Source organism: Sapajus apella, unplaced genomic scaffold (assembly GCF_009761245.1).
Source record: "Sapajus apella isolate SASKATOON/1434 unplaced genomic scaffold, GSC_monkey_1.0 scaffold126, whole genome shotgun sequence".
Taxonomy (NCBI): Eukaryota; Metazoa; Chordata; class Mammalia; order Primates; family Cebidae; genus Sapajus; species Sapajus apella.
This window is the reverse complement of record NW_022437066.1, coordinates 1,672,211-1,690,922: the sequence shown is the minus strand read 5'-3', so window position 1 is coordinate 1,690,922 and position 18,712 is coordinate 1,672,211. Positions and strand designations below refer to the sequence as shown.

The window sequence follows — 18,712 nt, the reverse complement described above, 5'->3', positions numbered from 1 at the left end:
AGGGCGGCCCGGCCTGACCCTGAACAAACGTTTGTCAAGGTTTTTTCTTAGGAACTGTGGTCTGGGGAGTCTGAAGGGAGGAGGGCTCTGGATGACAGAGTGGAAGGATGAAGTGTTAGCAGAGAAAATCTCAAAGCAGCACTAGACCCAAGAGCCGAAAGCACCCAACAACAGAGAAACACCCTCCCCTGTCCCTGGCATGGCTCTGAGTGGCAGACTGACAGGGGCCCTGCCCAGCTGGAACAAAACCAAAGCATCCACCCGCGAGCACCGTTAGCCGCAGCAGCCCAGGGCCCTCACTCCTGCACGGGGCCCCCTGCTTAAGCCCCAAATGCTTGCGAACCTGTACACTGAACTCAGCTAACAGCCGGCGGTTCAGGGCCTCCGGGCCTGCGGAGATGCTTTCCCCCGAAGCCTCACTGCACAAGGGGCTGCTGCCTCCCCTCCCCGTGTCGCTAAGGTGAGTGATATTCAGCAGGAAGGAGGTCAAAGTCACACGTCCCGTGCCACTGACTTAGGGGCTGACCCTCTGCCCGCACCCCTCCTCTCCCAACGGCTGGTCCTGAGGGCTGCCCACCAGGACGGGGCGCAGCAGGCGGCCCCTCCGGCCCCAGTGCGGGGACGCCACCCGGACCCGCCCGGGCCCAGGGAACCCCAGGAAGAGCCAGGGCGGTGGGCATTTAGGCACCGCCCAGGCCCAGGTGCGCCTCCTGCTCGCGGCGGGACCTGGGGAAGCCCCCTCGCGGCTCGGCCGCCGCGCAATCCCCGGGGCAGTCCCGAGACGCACGCGGGAGCCCTGCAGCTGGGGCGGCCCCGCCAGAGCCTCCTCGGAGCCCGCAGGGGCCGCAGCCCGCTCCCAGCAGAGGGGCTCCCAGGGCCGGAATCCCCGCGGGTCCGGGCTCGGCCACACGGGGCCACGCCGGGCCTCAGTTTCCCGGACTTTGGACGCTGCCCCGCCCCCATCCCGGACCGCGGCTGTCCGCTCCTCGGGACAGCGCCCCGGACAGCGCCCCCTCCGCGGGGAGAGGCTGGGAGCTGCCGGCGCCGCCCGCGCTTTACCTGCGAGGCGCAGCCCTCACCTACCGGCACGAACTCCGCCGTCTCCCGGGCGACCGCAGACTCGACGCTTCCGGCGGCTGGGGAACTTGAGCGCCGCGCGCCGGAAGTCCCGCCTCCTAATGCGCGGGGCACGCCGGGACGGCCGCTACGGCCATCCGGGACCACAGGGGCTACCGGCTCAGTGCTGCCCTCGTGCGGCCGCCCCGGGGACCGCCCCCGCACGCTCCGGAGGGGCGCGGGGGGACGCGGGACCCCAAGGCAGGGGACAGGCACCCGGCCACCGGGTCACGATCCGGAAGCCCGGTCCTCACTGGCTGTGACCTTCGGCCATCGCTGGACCTCTCTCTGCCTGTTTCATCCTCTGCTAACGGACATCTTGGGGTCTGGTTAAGCAACCAATGAGAAAGTCTACGTGAAGGGCTTTTCCCCAGCCTGCCCTGCATGCCCAGGACGCCCAGGTCAGGCCGATCTCCAGGCACGTGCAGGAGACCGAGGCCAGAAGGGGCGGGGGCCGCACCACGCTGAACTCAGTTGCTTCCCTGGTCACCTCTGCACGCCTTCCAGGCCCTCTGGGGCGTCCTGGCCTGGAAACCTGCCCTGGGGCCCTCCCCTAAGTGGGTATTCATTCCTTCAGGAACGTGCCAGGGCTGACTCGGCTGGGAGCTGGGCCGGCGCCTACAGTTCCCTACAGTTCCCGGCTCCCGAGAGCTTGGGAGCACCGGAGGCGCTGCAGACACATCCTGAGGCCCGGCTGGTGAGGGGGTCCCCACTCCAGCCTGGGTTTCGAGCTGAGCTGGGGGCATCAGCTGGAGAACTGTAAAGGGGGGTTGTCCCGTCTACCCAGGAGGTGGGCTCTTGGTGACGAAGGGCGAAGCCCAGGTGAGGCCAGGCTGGGAGCTAAGGACTGGCAAGAAACAGGTGGAGAAGATGGACCCAGACGGCCATAGGCTCCTCAAGCACCGCCTGTATCGGTCCCTGGATCGTTGGGAACTGCCGGAGCAGGGCTCAAAATATGACGGCAGAGGCAGGCACTAAATACAGCGCTGCGAGTTGTATTTTTAAACGTCTTACTACAGAACGCTTCAAACACGGACACCAAAAGAGGAGTGTGCAAAACTGGTGTGCCCATCTCCCCTTTGCTTCCCTGGGCCCCACGTGCTCCATGAGCTGGCTGGCATGAGGGCCAGTGGCCAACCTGCTTCACGAGCATCTGATGGATGGGGCCTGGCTGGCGATCTGGCCTTTGTGACCCCCACCCATAAAATGCTATCTCTCCCACAGGGCCCCCGGGAAGGTCTGTGGCATGACGCATCCTTGCTGGAAGCCCCAGTCCCGCTGCTACAGGGCTCCCATGTAGGGCCTCAGCCTTATGGGGTCGTGGGGTGTCCCCTGTAGTTGTGCTGAGGCACAGGATCCGGGAAGTAAAGCAACAGGACACAGAAGGACTGGAGAAGACGGCTGGGCTCAGGGGACCACACCACCTATGAGCAGAGACAGGCAAGGCCCTGAACATCCAGAAGCATCTGTGTTTATTAGGTACAAGACAGGGGGAAGGGTCGCGAGGTCATCTATAGGCTTAGTGGTAGGACATACATAATCATGTGAGTAGCAGGCATGAAGGCCACTCCATTATGTCACCTGGGAAGAGCGGTGGGCTGTGCGCAGTAGGGGGCCGTGCCATGTGCAGTAGTTGAGGGTCAGGTACAGAAAAGGAATCCACCCCATTAGGTCACCAAGGCAAGGAGGCAGACTGTGTGCAGCAGGTGTCGTGTGCAACACTTCTTATCTGGGGGCTGGAGACTTCAAAGGGTTTCTAATAGGATACTGTAAGCCAGTGCAGTGGGAGCTGGCAGACGTGTGCTCTTCTCTTAAGATATTTATGGGAGGATGATTTGAGCCCGCACAGAAGCGAGAAAAGGCTGACAGGGTGTACAGCCACCATGACCGTCACACCAGAGGGGTTCTTCTCCCTCGGTTATTTGTGGGATCTCAGGCCTGAGGCCAACTTTCCACAGGATCTGGATGCAAGGTGCTACAGCTCCTCTATCAGGAGGAGAGACTCCTGCTCCGAGCCTGCCATATGCGTATGCCCTTTCAGGCAGGGACGCCACCGCCCGGGTCTTTGGTTCTTGTCCTGGTCTGGCTGTTTTCCCATGTACTGCTGCTGTTCTGACTGGTCCAGGCATTCCTCCTACTACAGACTACTATGTGGTTCTATGGAAGGATTCTATAAATCAGCACTGAATGTGTCAGTGCAGCTCCGACTACAATACCTGTATGATTATATAGAATACATGCATAATTATATAGACTACATGACTACATAGAAAGGTTATATGGAACTCAGTATGCTACTCACACTAAGTATGGCTACACAGGCTAGACACGTATCAGTAGTAAGTTATACTTCAGACCCTAGCTGTTCTGACGATGAACTAACACAATTACATATGCAGGGCTATATAAACAGCTGGGTAGTAACACCACAAACTAAGATGTTCTTCAGGCAGGTCGTGCCTGGGGCTGCACAGCTCTCCTTCCTCGGGCCCGTGTGGGGGTCACCCACACCCCCAGAGCTGCCCGCACACTCAGCAGCTGACTCCGGCAGCTTCCAACCACAGCACTGTCTCGTCAGCCCTGACAGCACAATCCAGAACCTGCTTTCACCGACTGGCAGGAGAGGGAGGCGCACGGGACTGGGCAGGAGGACCGCTCCGCAGGGCCTCCTGGGAAGCGCTGACCTGTACCTGCGGCTGAGGCCAGGGGTCTAGTGGTTCAGACGCCTTGTTTGAAAATTCAACCACATGATCCGAAAGAATGACCCAACGCGGGAATCCAATCTGTCCAACTCTGAAACGTGCAGCTGTGTGACTCACACGTCCATCATGTGTGAGTCCCCGTGCTCAGGCCCAGGCAGCCCCGGTCTGTCTGCCCCCGACCCTGGGGGCTGAGGACCTGGAGAGCACCTGCTAGCGCAAGGCACCGGTCAGGGCAGGAGCAGGTGAGCTATGGAAGGCTGAGGTGTTCAAGGCCTGGCGAAGTCAGCAGAGAAGAGACAGTGGGGTGAACTGCAGGATTTATTTAAATAAGAGAGCTATCAATTGGAACAGGAGGGGAAAACAAGCTTGTTAAAAAAACATCGATAGGAAAATAGTTAAAAAGGCATTTAGTGCGTGTGGCCTTCCCTCTGTGGGAGGTGGTCAGAAAGGCAGCTGGGACCTCACACAAACCTGGGCAGGCTCTGCTCACACTTCAAATTCCTGAATTCTCAACCGCATTGTACAAAATGCTGCTTGAAAATGTTCATCAGAACCCCTAGCCAACAAGGCCCATTTAGACAGCTTCACAGCACGGAATGCATGGTCTTGGTCCCCGGGGCCTGGGGGGAGGACACCAGCAGCCACACAGCGGCCCCTCCACACTCAGGCCAGGACTGCAGAGACCACCTGCTGGGGCCTCAAGAGTGACCCGGGAGCCAGAGGGAGCCCTGAGTGCCAGCGGAAGGCACAGGGCCCTGCCCAGGCGGCCACCTCTGAGGCTCATTGAGCGTTTTTTCTACTTAGGAAATCAAGGACAATCAATTGTAGTTATCTTACAACTGCTGTTCTGGGATGAGAAGGAAAACGCTGATGACAGAACTGCTCTTTTGGCGTTTAGTAATTTCTTAAAATGACTGGCTTTTATGACAACGTCTTCCAGAGCTCATCAGAATCTAGAGAATTGCAGGGATTTCACCAAGAGCTGCACAGAAACTCCTGGGCAACTCAGCCAGGGGCTGCTCCCGCTGTGGTGGCCAGAACCGGCCAAGGGCACAACACTGGAACCTCGCTCACAACAAACACTTTACTCTGGGTGGAGACCGCATATTTAAGGGCACAACTGCACATTTAGACAAGCGGTGGTGATCTCGGGGCATACACACAGCTTCCCGCCGAAAACACCCAGGGGTCCTCAAGAGTCCTCCTCCTCTTTAATCTCAGAGATTCTGTCTATAGATTTAAGGATTTCAACAACAAGATTCAGCGTCTCGGCTCCGGAAACCAGTTGCCTGAAAGCAAGCACAGATATCAGGATGGGCAACAGCTACTCAGCAGCTACTCCACAGCAATGGGGGTGGTTGGGGCAGGGGAGAAAGGGGAGGGGTTCCGGGAGGGAGAAAGTGGAGGGGTTCAGAGGGGGAGAAAGGGGAGGGGTTCTGGGGGGAGAAAGGGAGGGGCTCCAGGGGAGAACGATAGGTTTTCACCTCCTGCGAGGAGACCCATACCTGACTTCACACAGCAGGCTCCCCTGTCCACAGGAAGCGCTCTGGGGGGCCCAACACCACCCTGCAGAGCTCAGCCTAGTGGGTAGAGACGCTCACCACTGTCACAGTGACGGTGGCTGGCGTGTCCCCAGCCAGGCACAGTAGTGAGGGCCTTCTGGGAATTTGCTTTTTCAACAGGAGGGAAACTCCCAGTACATGCCTTACTCAGAGCTTTAGTGTCCGCAGGTGGGAATCAGTTCTGGGTGGCATTACTGTCTGCACCTCCCAGCTGGGATCGGACACGGTCCAGCAGGTCAGAAAGCCTGTGGTCTGCTCACACAGTGACCCACTGAGCACGCGCCCCTCCCTGCGGCTCCCTGGTCCGCCAGCCATGGTTCCGTCAGCCTGGACTCCCACCCAGGACCACTGAAGGCCACTGCAATCGCATCCCGTTCTCTGCGAGGCTTCCCAGCACCCCAGGTACTCACTTGATGGAGGCCTGCGCACCGCTCACGACCCCTCGGAGGTTCTGCAGAGCCACATCGGCATTCTGCTTCACCACCGTCAGGCTGGCTCCCTGGCCACACCGCAGGGCTTCATTCTCTCGCTGGAAGTTGGAGACCTGTGCCTGGGGGGAAGGTGATGGCTGAGGAGAGCGCATCTCCGAGGCCATCCAGCTCAAAGTGCACCACGTGGCGAGGTGGGGACTTGCCCATGGGGGTTGGGCTCACTCAGGATGGGTGCTCTGGCCTAATTGGCGGTTTGCCTCTGGAACTGGGGACCTAACAGCTTCCCCTTCACTCCAGTATAAGCCCAGCACCCGACTACAGAAACAGGGAGTCCAGCCAGTGGACACCCGGTGCCAGATCCCAAACTCCCAACAGAGATCCAGCGCTCCCTCTGCTCCAGGTCCCAATGGGAAGTGGGTGCTGTCCCCACTGTCCCCATCTTCAGTCCTTTATCTGCCTGGACACGGGAAATCCCAGCAGAAAGTCTTTCACATGTTTCTTCTTGAATTCCTGTCTATGTGACTCCACAAATCAAAGGAAAACACTGAGGTCCTTTAATTACCTGAAGCAAATTTACTTCCTGTTTCAGTTTCATGACATGGTTTTCTGCCTTTACAGCTCGTTTCTGTTACCAAAAACAAAACAAAACAAAACAAAAACAAGAAAAGGCATCACTGACGTCCTCATACAGGTCATGGGCCCGACCCAGGGAGCAGGCCACCCGCTGTGGCTGTGGCCCTTCCCAGCCTCTGCCCTACCCGGTCCTGCCGCTACTCTGAGACAGCTCATGGGAGGGGCTCACCATGCAGTGCCTATGCTCTGCCTCCACTCCCCACGGATGGCCTCCCAGGCTGGCTGGGACACAGCAAGACAGCCACGCCAAGGGACGCTGGTCCCTGAGAGCCACACAGTCCCACTCCCAAGGGCAGTCTGCACCGGCTCCACAGCACCCACCCGCCTGCTGAGGGCAACAGCACTCCCTTGGGAGCTCTCCTGCCCCGCCCAGCTCGCCCCGATTCAGAGAAAGACGCCCGTACAGTCATCAGCTCCAGGTTTCGCTCCACTTGCTGAACCACCGACTCCAGGTCATGGTAGTCACTTTCCTCCTTGATCATTTTTGCTTCTAAGTTCCGCTCAAGCGTCCTCACCCTTGTTAAAGAAAAACCCGAGTTGTTAATTTCTGTGGCTACTTTAAAGAGTGCTACAAGAGGACACCTCACTAGCCAGATTAAACCCGCTAAGAGCCTGTGACAGACGGGCCTCAGACACAGAGGGGGACAGCGGCATCCTCAGGCCTGGAGCTGCAGGCAGCTACGAGGCAGTGCAGGGAGGGGCTCTCACACCTCTGCTGCCCCAGTAAGGAGTCTGGTGGCTTTTTGTCTTGGCCAGGCATGGTGGCTCACACCTGTAATTCTAACACTTCAGGAGGCTGAGGCGGGTGGATTGCTCGAGCCCAGGAATTTGAGACTGGCCTGGGCAACACAGTGAGACCCTATCTCTACAAAACTGAAATCTAAAAATTAGGCAGGTGTGGTGGCGAACGCCTGTAGTCCCAGCTACTTGGGAGGCTGAGATGGGAGGATTGCTGGAGTCGAGGTCAAAGCCGCAGTGAGCCGCGACTGCACCACTGCACTGGAGCCTGGGTGCCGCAGCAACACCGTCTCAAAACAAAGAAATAAAATTTTATGCAGAACACGGAAGTGAGTTTCATGCTGAACATTTTAATACGCTAAAAGCCAGATCCAGTTTGATTCTGATTACTTCATCATCATTTAAAAATGGTCCCAGGGGGCTGAGGCAGAAGAGTCGCTTGAACCCAGGAGGTGGATGTTGCAGTGAGCCGAGATCGTGCCACTGCACTCCAGCCTGGACAAGAGAGCAAAACTCCTTCTCAAAAAACAAAGAAAACACGGATTTCCCTATGTGTTAGGTGTTGTGAATTGCATTCCTAACTAAAGGCTTACATACATTTCTGTTTGAGCTTCAGAGAAGCTCTGAACCTCATTCAGCTTTCTTCTCAGCTTAGAATTTTCATCTTTCAGCTGTGGAGAAAGAACATCCCTATTAGAAAGTCGGCATGTCTCACTCAAAAGGGGGTATGCGTCTGTGGTCTGACTCTAGAGCCTCCTGATGCTCAGAGACGCCTGGGCCAGTGCAGCGTCAGCCTGTAGCACACTACAAAGGAACACCACGGGTGGAGGTGTAGCTTTTTAAAGACCTGCGGTCACAGATGCCAATTCATTTTACTCAGAGGTCGGGCTCGGTGGCTCACGCCCCTAATCCCAGCACTTAGGGAGGCTGAGGCGGTGGATCACCTGAGGTCAGGACTTCAAGACCAGCCTGGCCAACACGATGAAGCCCTGTCTCTACTAAAAATACAAAAATTAGCTGGGCGTGGTGGTGCACGCCTGTAATCCCAGCTACTCGGGAGGCTGAGGCAGGAGAATCACTTGAACCCGGGAGGCGGAGGTTGCAGTGAGCCGAGATCGCACCACTGCACTCCAGCCTGAGCAACAGGGTGAGACACTGTCTCAAAAAACACATTGTTTTGCTCAGAGCTTACCACCTTTTAGGTGATTATAATTTTTCAAACATGTTCCTCCTCTTAGAATACTTAGCAAGATATCCCTGAGCTGACAGCTGGAGCCAGCCTCTCCTGAGGTACAGCCCATTAAGTGCTCAACTGAATCCACTTCACAGCTTCTATCTCACCAGTCCTCTTTAGCCGGTTCTACTCCCACGTGTAACCAAAGGCAAAGTCAAAGGGAAAGTGAACAGTAGGTAGTAGGCTGTTACACGAGTCATCTTGTCCTGGGACTCAAACCGGGCCACCCAGGAAGCAGGGCAGCTCCAGGTTCTCTCCGGAGAAGCTCGCTCAGACAGGCGCTGTGCCAGGGCACCGCAAAGCTCACTTACTGCTTCGTAACTTATCTGCAGCGTCCGTAGGTGCCTGTCCCCCAGAGACTCTCCATGAGCCGCAAAGTCTGCGCTAGGACTCCCTGCTGGAGAGGACGGAGACACTCGGGAATCAGTGTCACTCAATGCCCAAGGGGGCAGAGACTCCGGCCCTGCCAGCTCCGCTGGGGTGGAGAGGAAGGAAAGGTATGTGCTGCAGGGCGACGCGCCGGCAGGGACCCTCTTGGGGTGAGTCTGCTCCATGGCGGACGGCAGGTAGACCCCACTCCACCCGGTGTCCTCGTCCTCCTCCTCATCCAGGAGGTCACCAGCCCCTGTTGGGTCTTCGAAAAACGGCTGTTGATACTCCAAGCCATACCCCCCGGTTTGGGAGGTTGGGGAGTTGTGGTAGAGTCCCGGTGAATGCCTCGAGGCTTCCTAAAAAAAACAACGGAGGCCATGCTTCTGACTCAGCAGCCACGCGCGCCTTCCCGTCTCTGGGTTCTGCCTCAGAACGTGGAGAAAGGCCTCATCTCATCTACTGGAAGGAGCCCAGCGGCTTCTGAGCCCAGAGCTGCTCCCAGCACTGCCGCTGCCCTGCCCTGCCACACTCGCAGACCTCCTCCAAAGGAGGCTGCAGGCCAGAACGGACCAGCCCCACAAGGCTGCTTCTGTCTCAAGCCATCGCCAACAATGCTATGGATTTACCTTTGCGTAAATTCTGCTGGCCGGGTCCTCTTTTGACAGGCCGAGGTTCTTGGTCTTTAGAAACTCTTTAAAGGAGAATGGATTTGCCTCTTCAAGATCTTCAAATTTGTCATCTGAAACAACAGACGTCACAAATGTATAAAGCTACTGCAGAGTGTTGAAAGGGAACCTTCCCGTTCCCCTCTTTCCAGAGCCCGGCCACATGTGAGGTGGGGTAGCCATGTGAATCTTTCTCCCATGATTCAGGCGGCCCTGGGAATCATGAAGGCGACTGGAGGTGGACAGTGACATGGACGTGCACTGCATTTGAAATATTCTCCTTCCACCCCTCAGCCCCTGCTCCCACACTCTGCTGCCCACAAGAACCCTCTGGGGAACTGTAAGGCGACCCGGGCTGCTCCACAGCACGCATGCACGGAGTTCAGCAGCGTCAGCGCAACCTGTGCTGAGAGCTCAAAGCTCCTAAGGGGCTGCCAAGTGGGGAAGCCAGGGCTCCTCAACCCTCTTCCCGACTCTTCTACCTAGGCAGCATGGGTAAGGCAAGCCTTCCCGCTCTACAGGCACCTAAGCAGCCACACGTGGCCCTCCCAGCTGTGAGACCCATGTAAAGCTGGCTCCTGTGGTCCCAGCCCCCGAGATGGAACTTCTCTGCCTCCTGATGTCCCCCCTGCTCAGGTTCTTCTGCCCGTGCACCTCGCTTCTATTCTAGGGTCAAGACTGAACCCTTGAAATCCCACCCCTGCCTGCTCTATGGGGCTCCAGACAGACCACAGATCCCATCACGTAGACAGTCCCGCCACCAGTCCCTTGCACTGTGTTGGATGGAGACAGGAAGAAAAGGTTTCTGAACTACTCTACCTCCAAAATGTGTCTGATGGGCTCCTGATGGGCTTTGCTTAGAACATTTCCCCTTTCCATAGCCAAAATCTGCAAAGAAACAGTCACCCACCATGATGGTGGCAAGCCTTTATGACCTCACATCTTTTTTTTTTTTTTTTTTTTTTTTTGCACGCGGAGTCTCCACTACAGTGCTGCTCACAGCCTACGGAACTTTAAAAAACACAAGCCCCCGGACTTGTGACCCTGGAGATGGTCTGACTCGCACAGACTGGCCCTGGTGTCTGTGATCTGAAAGAGGCTCTCCGTAGGTTCTGAAGCCCAGCGGGGGCGAGTGTGTCCTCCTGCCTCGTGACACCCCCGAATGTCCTCAGACCCTGGCACAAACACTCCTGCACACCCAGGGCACCCAGCAGCACCTCTTGCGTAGAACGAGGATGAACCAGACCTGGCCACTGCCCAGCCGGGGAGGCAGGCGGACTGCTCCAGCTGGGTTTCCAATCACCGCCCCATGGGTGAAGACACCCCCACTCTAGCTCCACGAGGAAAGCGGGCGGGCTCCTGTGCTTCCCTGGGCACTGACCATCCTCTATCGAACTGTCTGTCTGGGGGGAGGTCTCCCCGCAACCAGACTGTGAGCTCCTGGCAGCGGGACTCCTCCGCCTTTGAATTCCGAGCGCCTGGCGTGCAGTGAGCGCCGTGCTCACTTCCGAGTCAATGGACGAACTCCGGCCGCAGCGGAGGTGCCACAGGTGGCGCGGGAACTGGAGGCGTCCCCGGGGCCAGCGCCTCGTCTCTCACCTGTGTCTCCCACGGAAGCCAGCACCGGGCTGGGCACATAGCACATAAAGGCCGGCCGAATGCCGAAGAAGGGGGAGTCCAGGTCCCTGCCATGGGGGCGCTCACAGTCTAGCTGGGGGAGACAAGACCGGCGCTCAAAGAACGCTGGAGCTGGAAGCAACGACAACAGCGACTTTACTGCGTGCCGGGGCGGCCGCCGCCCCCCGTGACCGCTGGACTCGGCCCCTGCCCCGCTCACCGTCGGGAATGACGAGGCTCCGGGCGCGGGACAGCGGGGTGGCGCCCGAGCGGCGCGGGTAGCCCGACATCGCCGCGCGCCCGGCGGGGCTGCACCTGCCTAGCCCGGCAGCGGCGGCTCCATGGCCCTGGCTCCGCCCGGGCCGCGGCCCCCGTTGCCCGCCCCGTTCGCCCGCCGCTCGGCCGCCGCTGCTCCTCCGAGCCTCTGGCCACCGCTTCCGCTCCGAGCACCGGAAGCGCGCGCCCGAACGCCTAGCGCTGTCGTTGAGGGGGCGGGGCGCCACGGGCGGAAGCGGAAGTGACGACAGAGTCTGGGGGCGGAGACTCAAGATGGCGGCTGTGGTGCTGGTGGCAACGCGGTTGCTGCGGGGCTCGGGTTCTTGGGGCCGCTCGCGGTTGAGGTGAGCCAGAGGCGAGCCGTGCTTTGGCCTGGGGCCGGGGCGGCTCGAGTCTGTCTGGACGCTCCGTCTTTGCTTTCCATAGAAGACACGGCGTCCGTGGAACGGGCTTCCACTTGGGGACACTGTCGTCGTCCCCGAGGCGACGGGAACCCTGCCCTGTCTTGGGCCTCGAGCCCGGGCGCGCAGTCCCATCTGTGTCTCCTCTCCCGGCTACCGGGTCCTCTCCCTCCCTCACCTCCCGGGCCGACGGGCCCTGTCCGAGGCCCCTGTCTCGTCTCTGCCCCCTTCGCTTCTCCTGCGGCGTGCTCCTTCTGGAGGCTGAGCCGGCGGGGGCCCAGCTCTGTTAGAACCGCAGGGTTCTGACACCAGAGTCCAGGCTCTCGTTTGCGGCGCTCTGTCCGCTGGTCTGTTGATCCCTGACGTTTAAGGACCCTTTCCGTCCCCACCGCTTCTCCCGCCCAAATGGCGGGGCCTGCCTTTCCCCACGCTGGAACTTTCTTCCCGCAGTACTGGCATCGCCCCTCGCCACGCAACGAGCGGTTTTCAGGGGTGCGGAGGTGCTGCCCCCAGGAGATGGATACAGCCAGGAGCGTGAACAAAATATTGGCAATCGTGCAAATGCTTTGGAGTAAACAAGTAGCCTTTAGTGATAGAAAATAACAGGAAAGGCCGGGAGAGGTGGCTTACGCCTGTAATCCCTGCACTTGTGGGACACTGCGGCGGACGGATCTCTAGATGAAGGGATCGAGACCATCCTGGCCAACATGGTGAAATCCCATCTCTACTAAAAATACAAAAATTATCTGGCTGTGGTGGCACGTGCCTGTAGTCCCAGCTACTTGGGAGGCTGAGGTAGGAGAATCGCTTGAACCTGGGAGGTGAAGGTTTCATTGAGCTGAGATCGTGCCACTGAATTTCCAGCCTGGAGACAGAGCGAGACTCCGTCTCAAAAAAAGAGAAAAGAACAGGAAAGAGTAGGCTGATGAGGGTAGCCTCTTTGAGGGTGACATTTAAGGGAAGAGATGAAGAATGGAAGAAGGGGTAGGCATGGGCAAAGGGCAAGGCCTCGAACAGTGAAGATGGTTTGGGGGTGATGAGTCACATGTGTTCCAGGAATTGACAGAAGAATCAGTTGACCACGACCTGTGGGTGTCTGGGGGGTTCAGGAGATGAGTGTGGAGAGGGAGACAGAGGCCAAGTCACACCCCGCCTTTGGACTAGGGTAATAAGGGGTGTGGTTTCTATCTAAGACATCAGGGATGCCCTTGAAGGTCTTTATGTGTACAGACTGTTGGAGCGCCTTGCTGTTAATAAGCCCTGTTTTACAGAGATGGCAACTAAGACCCAAAGGGTGGAACCAGCTTGTTCCAGGTCCCGTGGATGAGCCGGTCGGTCTCTGTTGTCAGCCTCTGCTGTCTTCCAGAGTCTGTAGAATTAAGTTGTTTAGAAAGGCAGATGTTCACTTTCAATGCGGACAAAACTAAGTTCACCTGAGAGGGCATCGCCGGTTTGTGGTCCCAAGCCTGCTGTGACTGGGCCGCTTTCTCTGTTGTAGGTTTGGGCCTCCTGCGCACAGACGGTTTAGCAGTGGTGGTGCCTATCCCAACATCCCCCTCTCTTCTCCCTTACCTGGAGTACCCAAGCCTGTTTTTGCTACTGTTGACGGACAGGAAAAGTTTGAAACCAAAGTCACCACATTGGATAATGGGCTTCGCGTGGCGTCTCAAAATAAGTTTGGACAGTTTTGTACAGTAGGAAGTAAGTACTGCCGTGGTGCTGTGGGTGCTCTGCTGTTTGAACATGCACAAGCTTTGGTGGACTGTCGGTTAGCGTGTCAACTGTGAACTGTACCCTGAGTGGAAACAGTGTATGATTTCATAAATGTTGTCCTACACATACACCCGTGAAGCCGTCAGCAGCACTGTCATACTCATGTAGTTAAATCTGATCATATCATATTGAAATTTTAAAATGTTTCTCTTGATAAATCTTATTTTGAATATCTGACTTAACCTGTTAATTTTCTTTTTACTACTAGTTCTTATTAATTCAGGATCAAGATATGAAGCAAAATATCTTAGTGGAATTGCTCACTTTTTGGAAAAATTGGCATTTTCGGTCAGTGTCCAGTTTCGTAATTTTCTAGACTATACTTTTGAGGGATGTTTGAAGTTTTTCTTTTAATGGTTATTTTAATAAACTATTAAATAGCTGAATTAATGCTAATAAAATATTTAAGTTAAAAGATAATTTTTGTGTGTGTGTTTTGAAAACAAAAGTATTATTTTAAAAATAATTATATTTTAGGGACAGCCTGGATTGCTTACTTAGGTTTTCTTATTTATTTTTACTAGTCTACTGCTCGATTTGACAGCAAAGATGAAATTCTGCTTACGCTGGAAAAGCATGGGGGTATTTGTGACTGCCAGACATCAAGGTACACCATCTTTTACGTACAAATTGACTTCGTGTCCTTGTGAACCGACCTCCTCGTTGGTCAGATTCCCTCTAAACCCCTCCCATCGGAGAGGCTGTGGAGATTCATGGGGAGAAGTGAGCCCCATCCTGGATGGAGAGTTGGGTGGGCAGCGCTTACACAGAGAAGCACAGTCCCCAGGAACCCATTTCACCCCATCATTTGATCTGGGCTCTTGGCTGCATGCCAGGGATGTAGAGCAGGCCCTGTTCCAGGTAGAGCACAGGGCCTTGCATACGTACTCCACCCAGTAGCCAAGGGTGGCAGGAGCCAGGAGGATGAGCAGCTGACTTGGTCTGGAGTTGGAAGGGAATCATAGAAAACGCAGGATTGGGCTGGTTCCGAAGGAGTTTGCTAGACACAGTGGGCACAAGGCATTCCCAACCAGGAGACGGCAGGGGCCAAGACTCCGAGCTGGGGAGGTGCTGGCTGCTTGGTAGAGGGAGGGCAGTGTTGCCTGGAGCACGGTGGAGTGGTCTTGGCATGCCAGGTGAGGAGCTTGTTCAGAAAGCACTGGGCGACGTGAGATGGGTGGATACAGGTCACAGATTTTTTAAATGCTTGATTATTTAAGTTTGAATGCTAAAAAAAATTATACATAAAAGACATGTGGCTGGGCATGGTGGCTCACGCCTGTAATCCCAGCACTTTGGGAGGCTGAGGTGGGCGGATCATGAGGTCAAGAGATGGAGACCATCCTGGCCAACATCATGAAACCCCGTCTACTAAAAATACAAAAATTAGCTGGGCGTGGTGGCATGCGCCTGTGGTCCCAGCTACTCGGGAGGCTGAGGTGGAAGAATCGCTTGAACCTAGGTGGCGGAGGTTGCAGTGAGCCAAGATTGCACCACTGCACTCCAGCCTGGTGACAGAGCAAAACTCCATCTCAAAAAAAACAAAAAAATAGCTGGGCATGGTGGCGCGTGCCTGTAATCCCAGCTACTCAGGAGGCTGAGGCAGGAGAATTGCCTGAACCTGGGAGGCGGAGGTTGCGGTGAGCCGAGATCGTGCCATTGGACTCCAGCCTGGGTAACAAGAGCGAAACTCCGTCTCAAAAAAAAAAAAAAAAACCACATTAAATGCTAAGAATTAAGTTAGCGTGGAGATAACATACATTCTAAACAAGGCTTCTTGATACCCCCTGCCTCCCGGCCGCCCTTGCCTGGTGTGTGAGGTCCTCCCACTCTTGCCTTGAATCTCACTCCTCCCAGATGAACACCTTCTCCGGCCAGGTGGCCGGTGTCCTGACTCAGACCCAGCCCCTCGCCCTCAGCTCAGGCTTTTGTTCCTGCCATTCTCCCCACGTGGGCTGGGGTCACTGCAACTGGCTCCTCTTCAGGATGAAGGTCCAGGCAAGTCTCTTCTTCAGAGGCACTGGTGACCGCATCCTGCCTCCCATACTCCCTCTTCTTCACGGCTGTTTTGTCTGTTCTGCATGGTCTCACTTGATCACACTTGATCTCAGATCACCCCATGATTCCGTGCCTGCTCCACAGACCAGCTCTGTCCGCTTCTGAGTGTGCAGTGTCTCATGCTATGAACAGATGTTAAATCAAGACAGAAGCTCCGTACGAGCCAGCCATTGCTGTCCTTCGAGCCATCCAAGGCGGGGCATGTTTTCATACTGACCAGTGGGGTTCGTTCAGGAAACGGGGGGCTGGGATGAAACACTTCACCTTTTGAGAGAGACTGCAGTTACAAAAACCTCTTTCAGAAGTGGCTCCATTTTGACTGAAGCTGTGTGTAGCTGTGAGTCCTGCCTCCCAAGCATTTACACCTTAAGACAGGAAAAGGGAAAGGGGAAAGTGTCTGTTGGTCCCCAACAAAAGGGTAGGAAGTGCCCCCTGGCATGCCAGGCCCGAATATCTCCCGCCTGTTCAGCGGAGTGTGAGCTCAGGACCCGGCACTGTCGGTTTGTTTTTTCTTCCAGAGACACTACCATGTATGCTGTGTCTGCTGACAGCAAAGGCTTGGACACGGTGGTCGGCTTACTGGCCGACGTGGTTCTGCAGCCCCGGCTAACAGGTGCGGATCCCAGCCGCTGGCGTTTGAGGTGGGCCTGGACGTAGGGAAGACTAGAAAGGTTTGTGGAGGTGCTGCAGCGTGAGGAAGAGCTCTGTGTTATTGGAGCTTTAGGCCAACACAGAGTGACAGCGAGATCCACGAGAAACGGGGCTGGGGCCGGGCATGGTGGCTCACACCTGGAATCCCAGGACTTTGGGAGACTCAGGCAGGTAGATTGCTTGAGCCCAGGAGTTTGAGACCAGCCAGGGCAACATGGCGAAACCCTGTCTGAACAAAAAAGATAAAAGAATTTACTGGGCGTGGTCGCCTGTACTTGTCCCAGCTACTCAGGAGGCTGAGGCAGGAGAATCACTTGAACCCAGGAGCGAGGTTGCAGTGAACAGAGATCGCGCCATTGCACTCCAGCCTGAGCGACAGAGTGAGACTGTGTCTCCAAAAAAAAAACGAAAAGAAACAGAGGCACAGACAGATGTCAGGGGTGCTAGGATTACAGGCGCCCGCCACCACGCCCGGCTAATTTTTGTATTTTTAGTAGAGATGGGGTTACACCGTGTTGGCTAGGCTGGTCTTGAACTCTTGACCTCAGGTAATCCACCCACCTTAGCCTCCCAAAGTGCTGGGATTACAGGCATGAGCCACCGTCCCCGGCGTGTGCCTCTCTTTATAAGAACTTCGGTGTCTGCTCTTGTGTCCTCATAGCAGCCCTTGGGATGGACAGGTCAGTGTCCTCAGTGCCTTTCACCAGCAGGGAAGCCAGAGCTTAGCAGGCCCACATGGTTGCCTCGTGGCTGAGGTGGGATGAGAGGCCTAGGCCCCGGCCCCCCAGCTCCTGCTCCCCATGGCAGCCCCCCTTACTCATACAAGTACCAAGCCTGCCCCTAGCTGAAGGCAGAGTGACTGCCAGCAGCCACCAAGAAGCAAACACTCAGCCCAGCGCACAGGCTCCGGGTCACTGCCGTGTTCATCATCTGTGCCTGTGCAGACTGAGCCCTCATCTTTGGGTTCTCTTGCAGATGAAGAGGTGGAGATGACGCGGATGGCGGTCCAGTTTGAGCTGGAGGACCTGAACATGCGGCCCGACCCAGAGCCTCTCCTCACCGAGATGATTCACGAAGTAAAACGTCAAACTGGCGAATGCCTCCGCATCCCGATCAGTGGCACTGGGCGGGGGGAGGGGCTGTTTGCCTCCTTGCTCATGTCCTTGCAGGTTATGGGTGTGCACAGAACAGTTTAGTTTTTGTTTTTTGAGCTGAGACCTCTCTATGTTGCCTGCACGGGTCTCGCACTCCTGGGCTCAGCTCAGGTGATCCTGATGCCTCTGCCGCCCAGGTATCTGGGATTATAGGCATGGGTCACTGCGCCCAGCTTAGAACATTCTTATTGTTTGAGACAGAGTTTCGTTCTTGTTGCCCGGGCTAGAGTGCAGTGGCACAATCTCGGCTCACTGCAAACTCCGCCTCCTGGCCTCAAGCGATTCTCCTGCTTCAGCCTCCCAAGTAGCTGGGATTACAGGCGCCCGCCACCACGCTTGGCTAATTTTGTATTATTAGTAGAGACGGGGTTTCTCCTTGTTGGTCAGGCTGGTCTCGAACTCCCAACCTCCCGACCTCAGGCGATCCACCCTCCTCAGCTTCCCAAAGTGCTGGGATTACAGGCATGAGCCACAGCGCCTGGCCCACTCTTGATTTCTGAGTCTGTTATTTATGCAGTGTTTGTATTTTCCAATTCTTACAGTAACTAGGTTTTTACTTCAGTTAATCTTACAGTTTTTGTGAATTTTTATTCTTGAGAGACAGATTTTACTATTTTTATAAATACACACACGGCCGCTGTTGCCAAACTGTAGCTAAAATACCAGCTCGCATAAGATTTCCAGGGCCCAGCTGGAGCAGGCGGCGGTGCTGCCTGCCGGAGGAAGCCTGTCGCGCTGTCTCAGTCACCTGTCTGTCTCCTCCCCATTAGGCAGCTTACAGGGAGAACACAGTTGGCCTCCACCGCTTCTGCCCTGCAGAAAACATAGCGAAGATGAGTCGGGAAGTGCTGCATTCCTACCTCAGAAACTACTACACCCCTGACCGCATGGTGCTGGCCGGCGTGGGTGTGGAGCACCAGCTCCTGGTGGAATGTGCCCGCAAGTACCTCCTGGGGGTCCAGCCGGCCTGGGGCAGCGTGGAGGCCGTGGATGTTGACAGATCCGTGGCCCAGTACACTGGGGGGATTGCCAAGGTGACGTGGCGGGAACATCTCACGGTCTCTGGTGGTAGACGCGTCCCCGGGCCTGTGTCTTGGCGTGCTTTGTGTTGATTCTGAGGGCAGTGGGCGTTGACCGCACTTGTGGCTTTGCCTGACCACTTACTGCAGTTCATAGCGGGGTGTGGCCTGTGTCCCCTGCTGAGGGTGCTTGCTCGCTGCTGGGCCTGAGTGCAGCGCCCCCCACGCCTGCAGAAGGTGGGCACCGTTCTTCCCTCAAGGGGGTGGATCTGCAGGGCCTGCATTGCATTTTTTTTTTTTTTTTTTTTTT

At 56.3% G+C, this 18,712-nt stretch overlaps 3 protein-coding genes across 19 annotated transcripts in view; 1 reads left to right on the top strand and 2 right to left on the bottom strand.

Moving 5' to 3' along the window:
- Window positions 1-1,178, bottom strand: part of SNAPC4 (small nuclear RNA activating complex polypeptide 4) — a 28,501-nt gene extending 27,323 nt beyond the window's left edge. For 4 of the 12 annotated variants that reach the window (XM_032261754.1, XM_032261752.1, XM_032261759.1 and 1 more), the window contains exon 1: window positions 1,084-1,178. The gene's annotated coding sequence lies outside the window, so the exon portion shown is untranslated. Of the gene's footprint in view, window positions 1-1,079 lie in introns of all 12 variants that reach the window. The other 8 variants (XM_032261751.1, XM_032261758.1, XM_032261757.1 and 5 more) reach the window with 6 other exon arrangements.
- Window positions 1,179-4,118: 2,940 nt separating this feature from the next.
- On the bottom strand, window positions 4,119-11,557 carry ENTR1 (endosome associated trafficking regulator 1). Of its 5 annotated transcripts, XM_032261827.1 has the most exons (10): window positions 11,291-11,506; window positions 11,053-11,202; window positions 10,273-10,341; window positions 9,415-9,527; window positions 8,728-9,144; window positions 7,780-7,853; window positions 6,849-6,960; window positions 6,374-6,436; window positions 5,791-5,930; window positions 4,119-5,107 (listed from the first exon to the last, which is right to left on the bottom strand). In XM_032261827.1, the coding sequence occupies exons 1-10, from the start codon at window positions 11,358-11,360 to the stop codon at window positions 5,011-5,013; spliced, it is 1,305 nt and encodes a 434-aa protein (XP_032117718.1). In that variant the 5' UTR covers window positions 11,361-11,506; the 3' UTR covers window positions 4,119-5,010. The 5 variants fall into 5 exon arrangements, with proteins under 5 accessions (XP_032117718.1, XP_032117714.1, XP_032117715.1 ...); XM_032261823.1 differs by lacking the exon at window positions 10,273-10,341 and having other exon boundaries at window positions 4,122-5,107; window positions 11,291-11,557; XM_032261824.1 differs by lacking the exons at window positions 10,273-10,341; window positions 11,053-11,202 and having other exon boundaries at window positions 4,211-5,107; window positions 11,291-11,556.
- The window catches only part of PMPCA (peptidase, mitochondrial processing subunit alpha), a 13,457-nt gene continuing 6,274 nt past the window's right edge, over window positions 11,530-18,712 (top strand). Inside the window, exons 1-7 of one of the 2 annotated variants that reach the window (XM_032261809.1) lie at window positions 11,530-11,690; window positions 13,246-13,448; window positions 13,729-13,808; window positions 14,045-14,127; window positions 16,097-16,191; window positions 17,205-17,305; window positions 18,154-18,417. In XM_032261809.1, the coding sequence (XP_032117700.1) occupies window positions 11,620-11,690; window positions 13,246-13,448; window positions 13,729-13,808; window positions 14,045-14,127; window positions 16,097-16,191; window positions 17,205-17,305; window positions 18,154-18,417 (897 nt within the window). In that variant the 5' untranslated portion in view covers window positions 11,530-11,619. Of the gene's footprint in view, window positions 11,691-13,245; window positions 13,449-13,728; window positions 13,809-14,044; window positions 14,128-16,096; window positions 16,192-17,204; window positions 17,306-18,153; window positions 18,418-18,712 lie in introns of those variants that run through there. The other variant, XM_032261810.1, reaches the window with a different exon arrangement.

Coding starts and splice junctions, on each gene's coding strand:
- ENTR1 (XM_032261827.1), bottom strand. CDS start 11,360: ATGTCGGGCTACCCGCGCCGCTCGGGCGCCACCCCGCTGTCCCGCGCC. Junction 6,437..6,848: donor GAAACCTGGAGCTGATGACT/GTACGGGCGTCT, acceptor TTTTGGTAACAG/AAACGAGCTGTAAAGGCAGA. Junction 5,108..5,790: donor GGTGCGCAGGCCTCCATCAA/GTGAGTACCTGG, acceptor GCTTGCTTTCAG/GCAACTGGTTTCCGGAGCCG.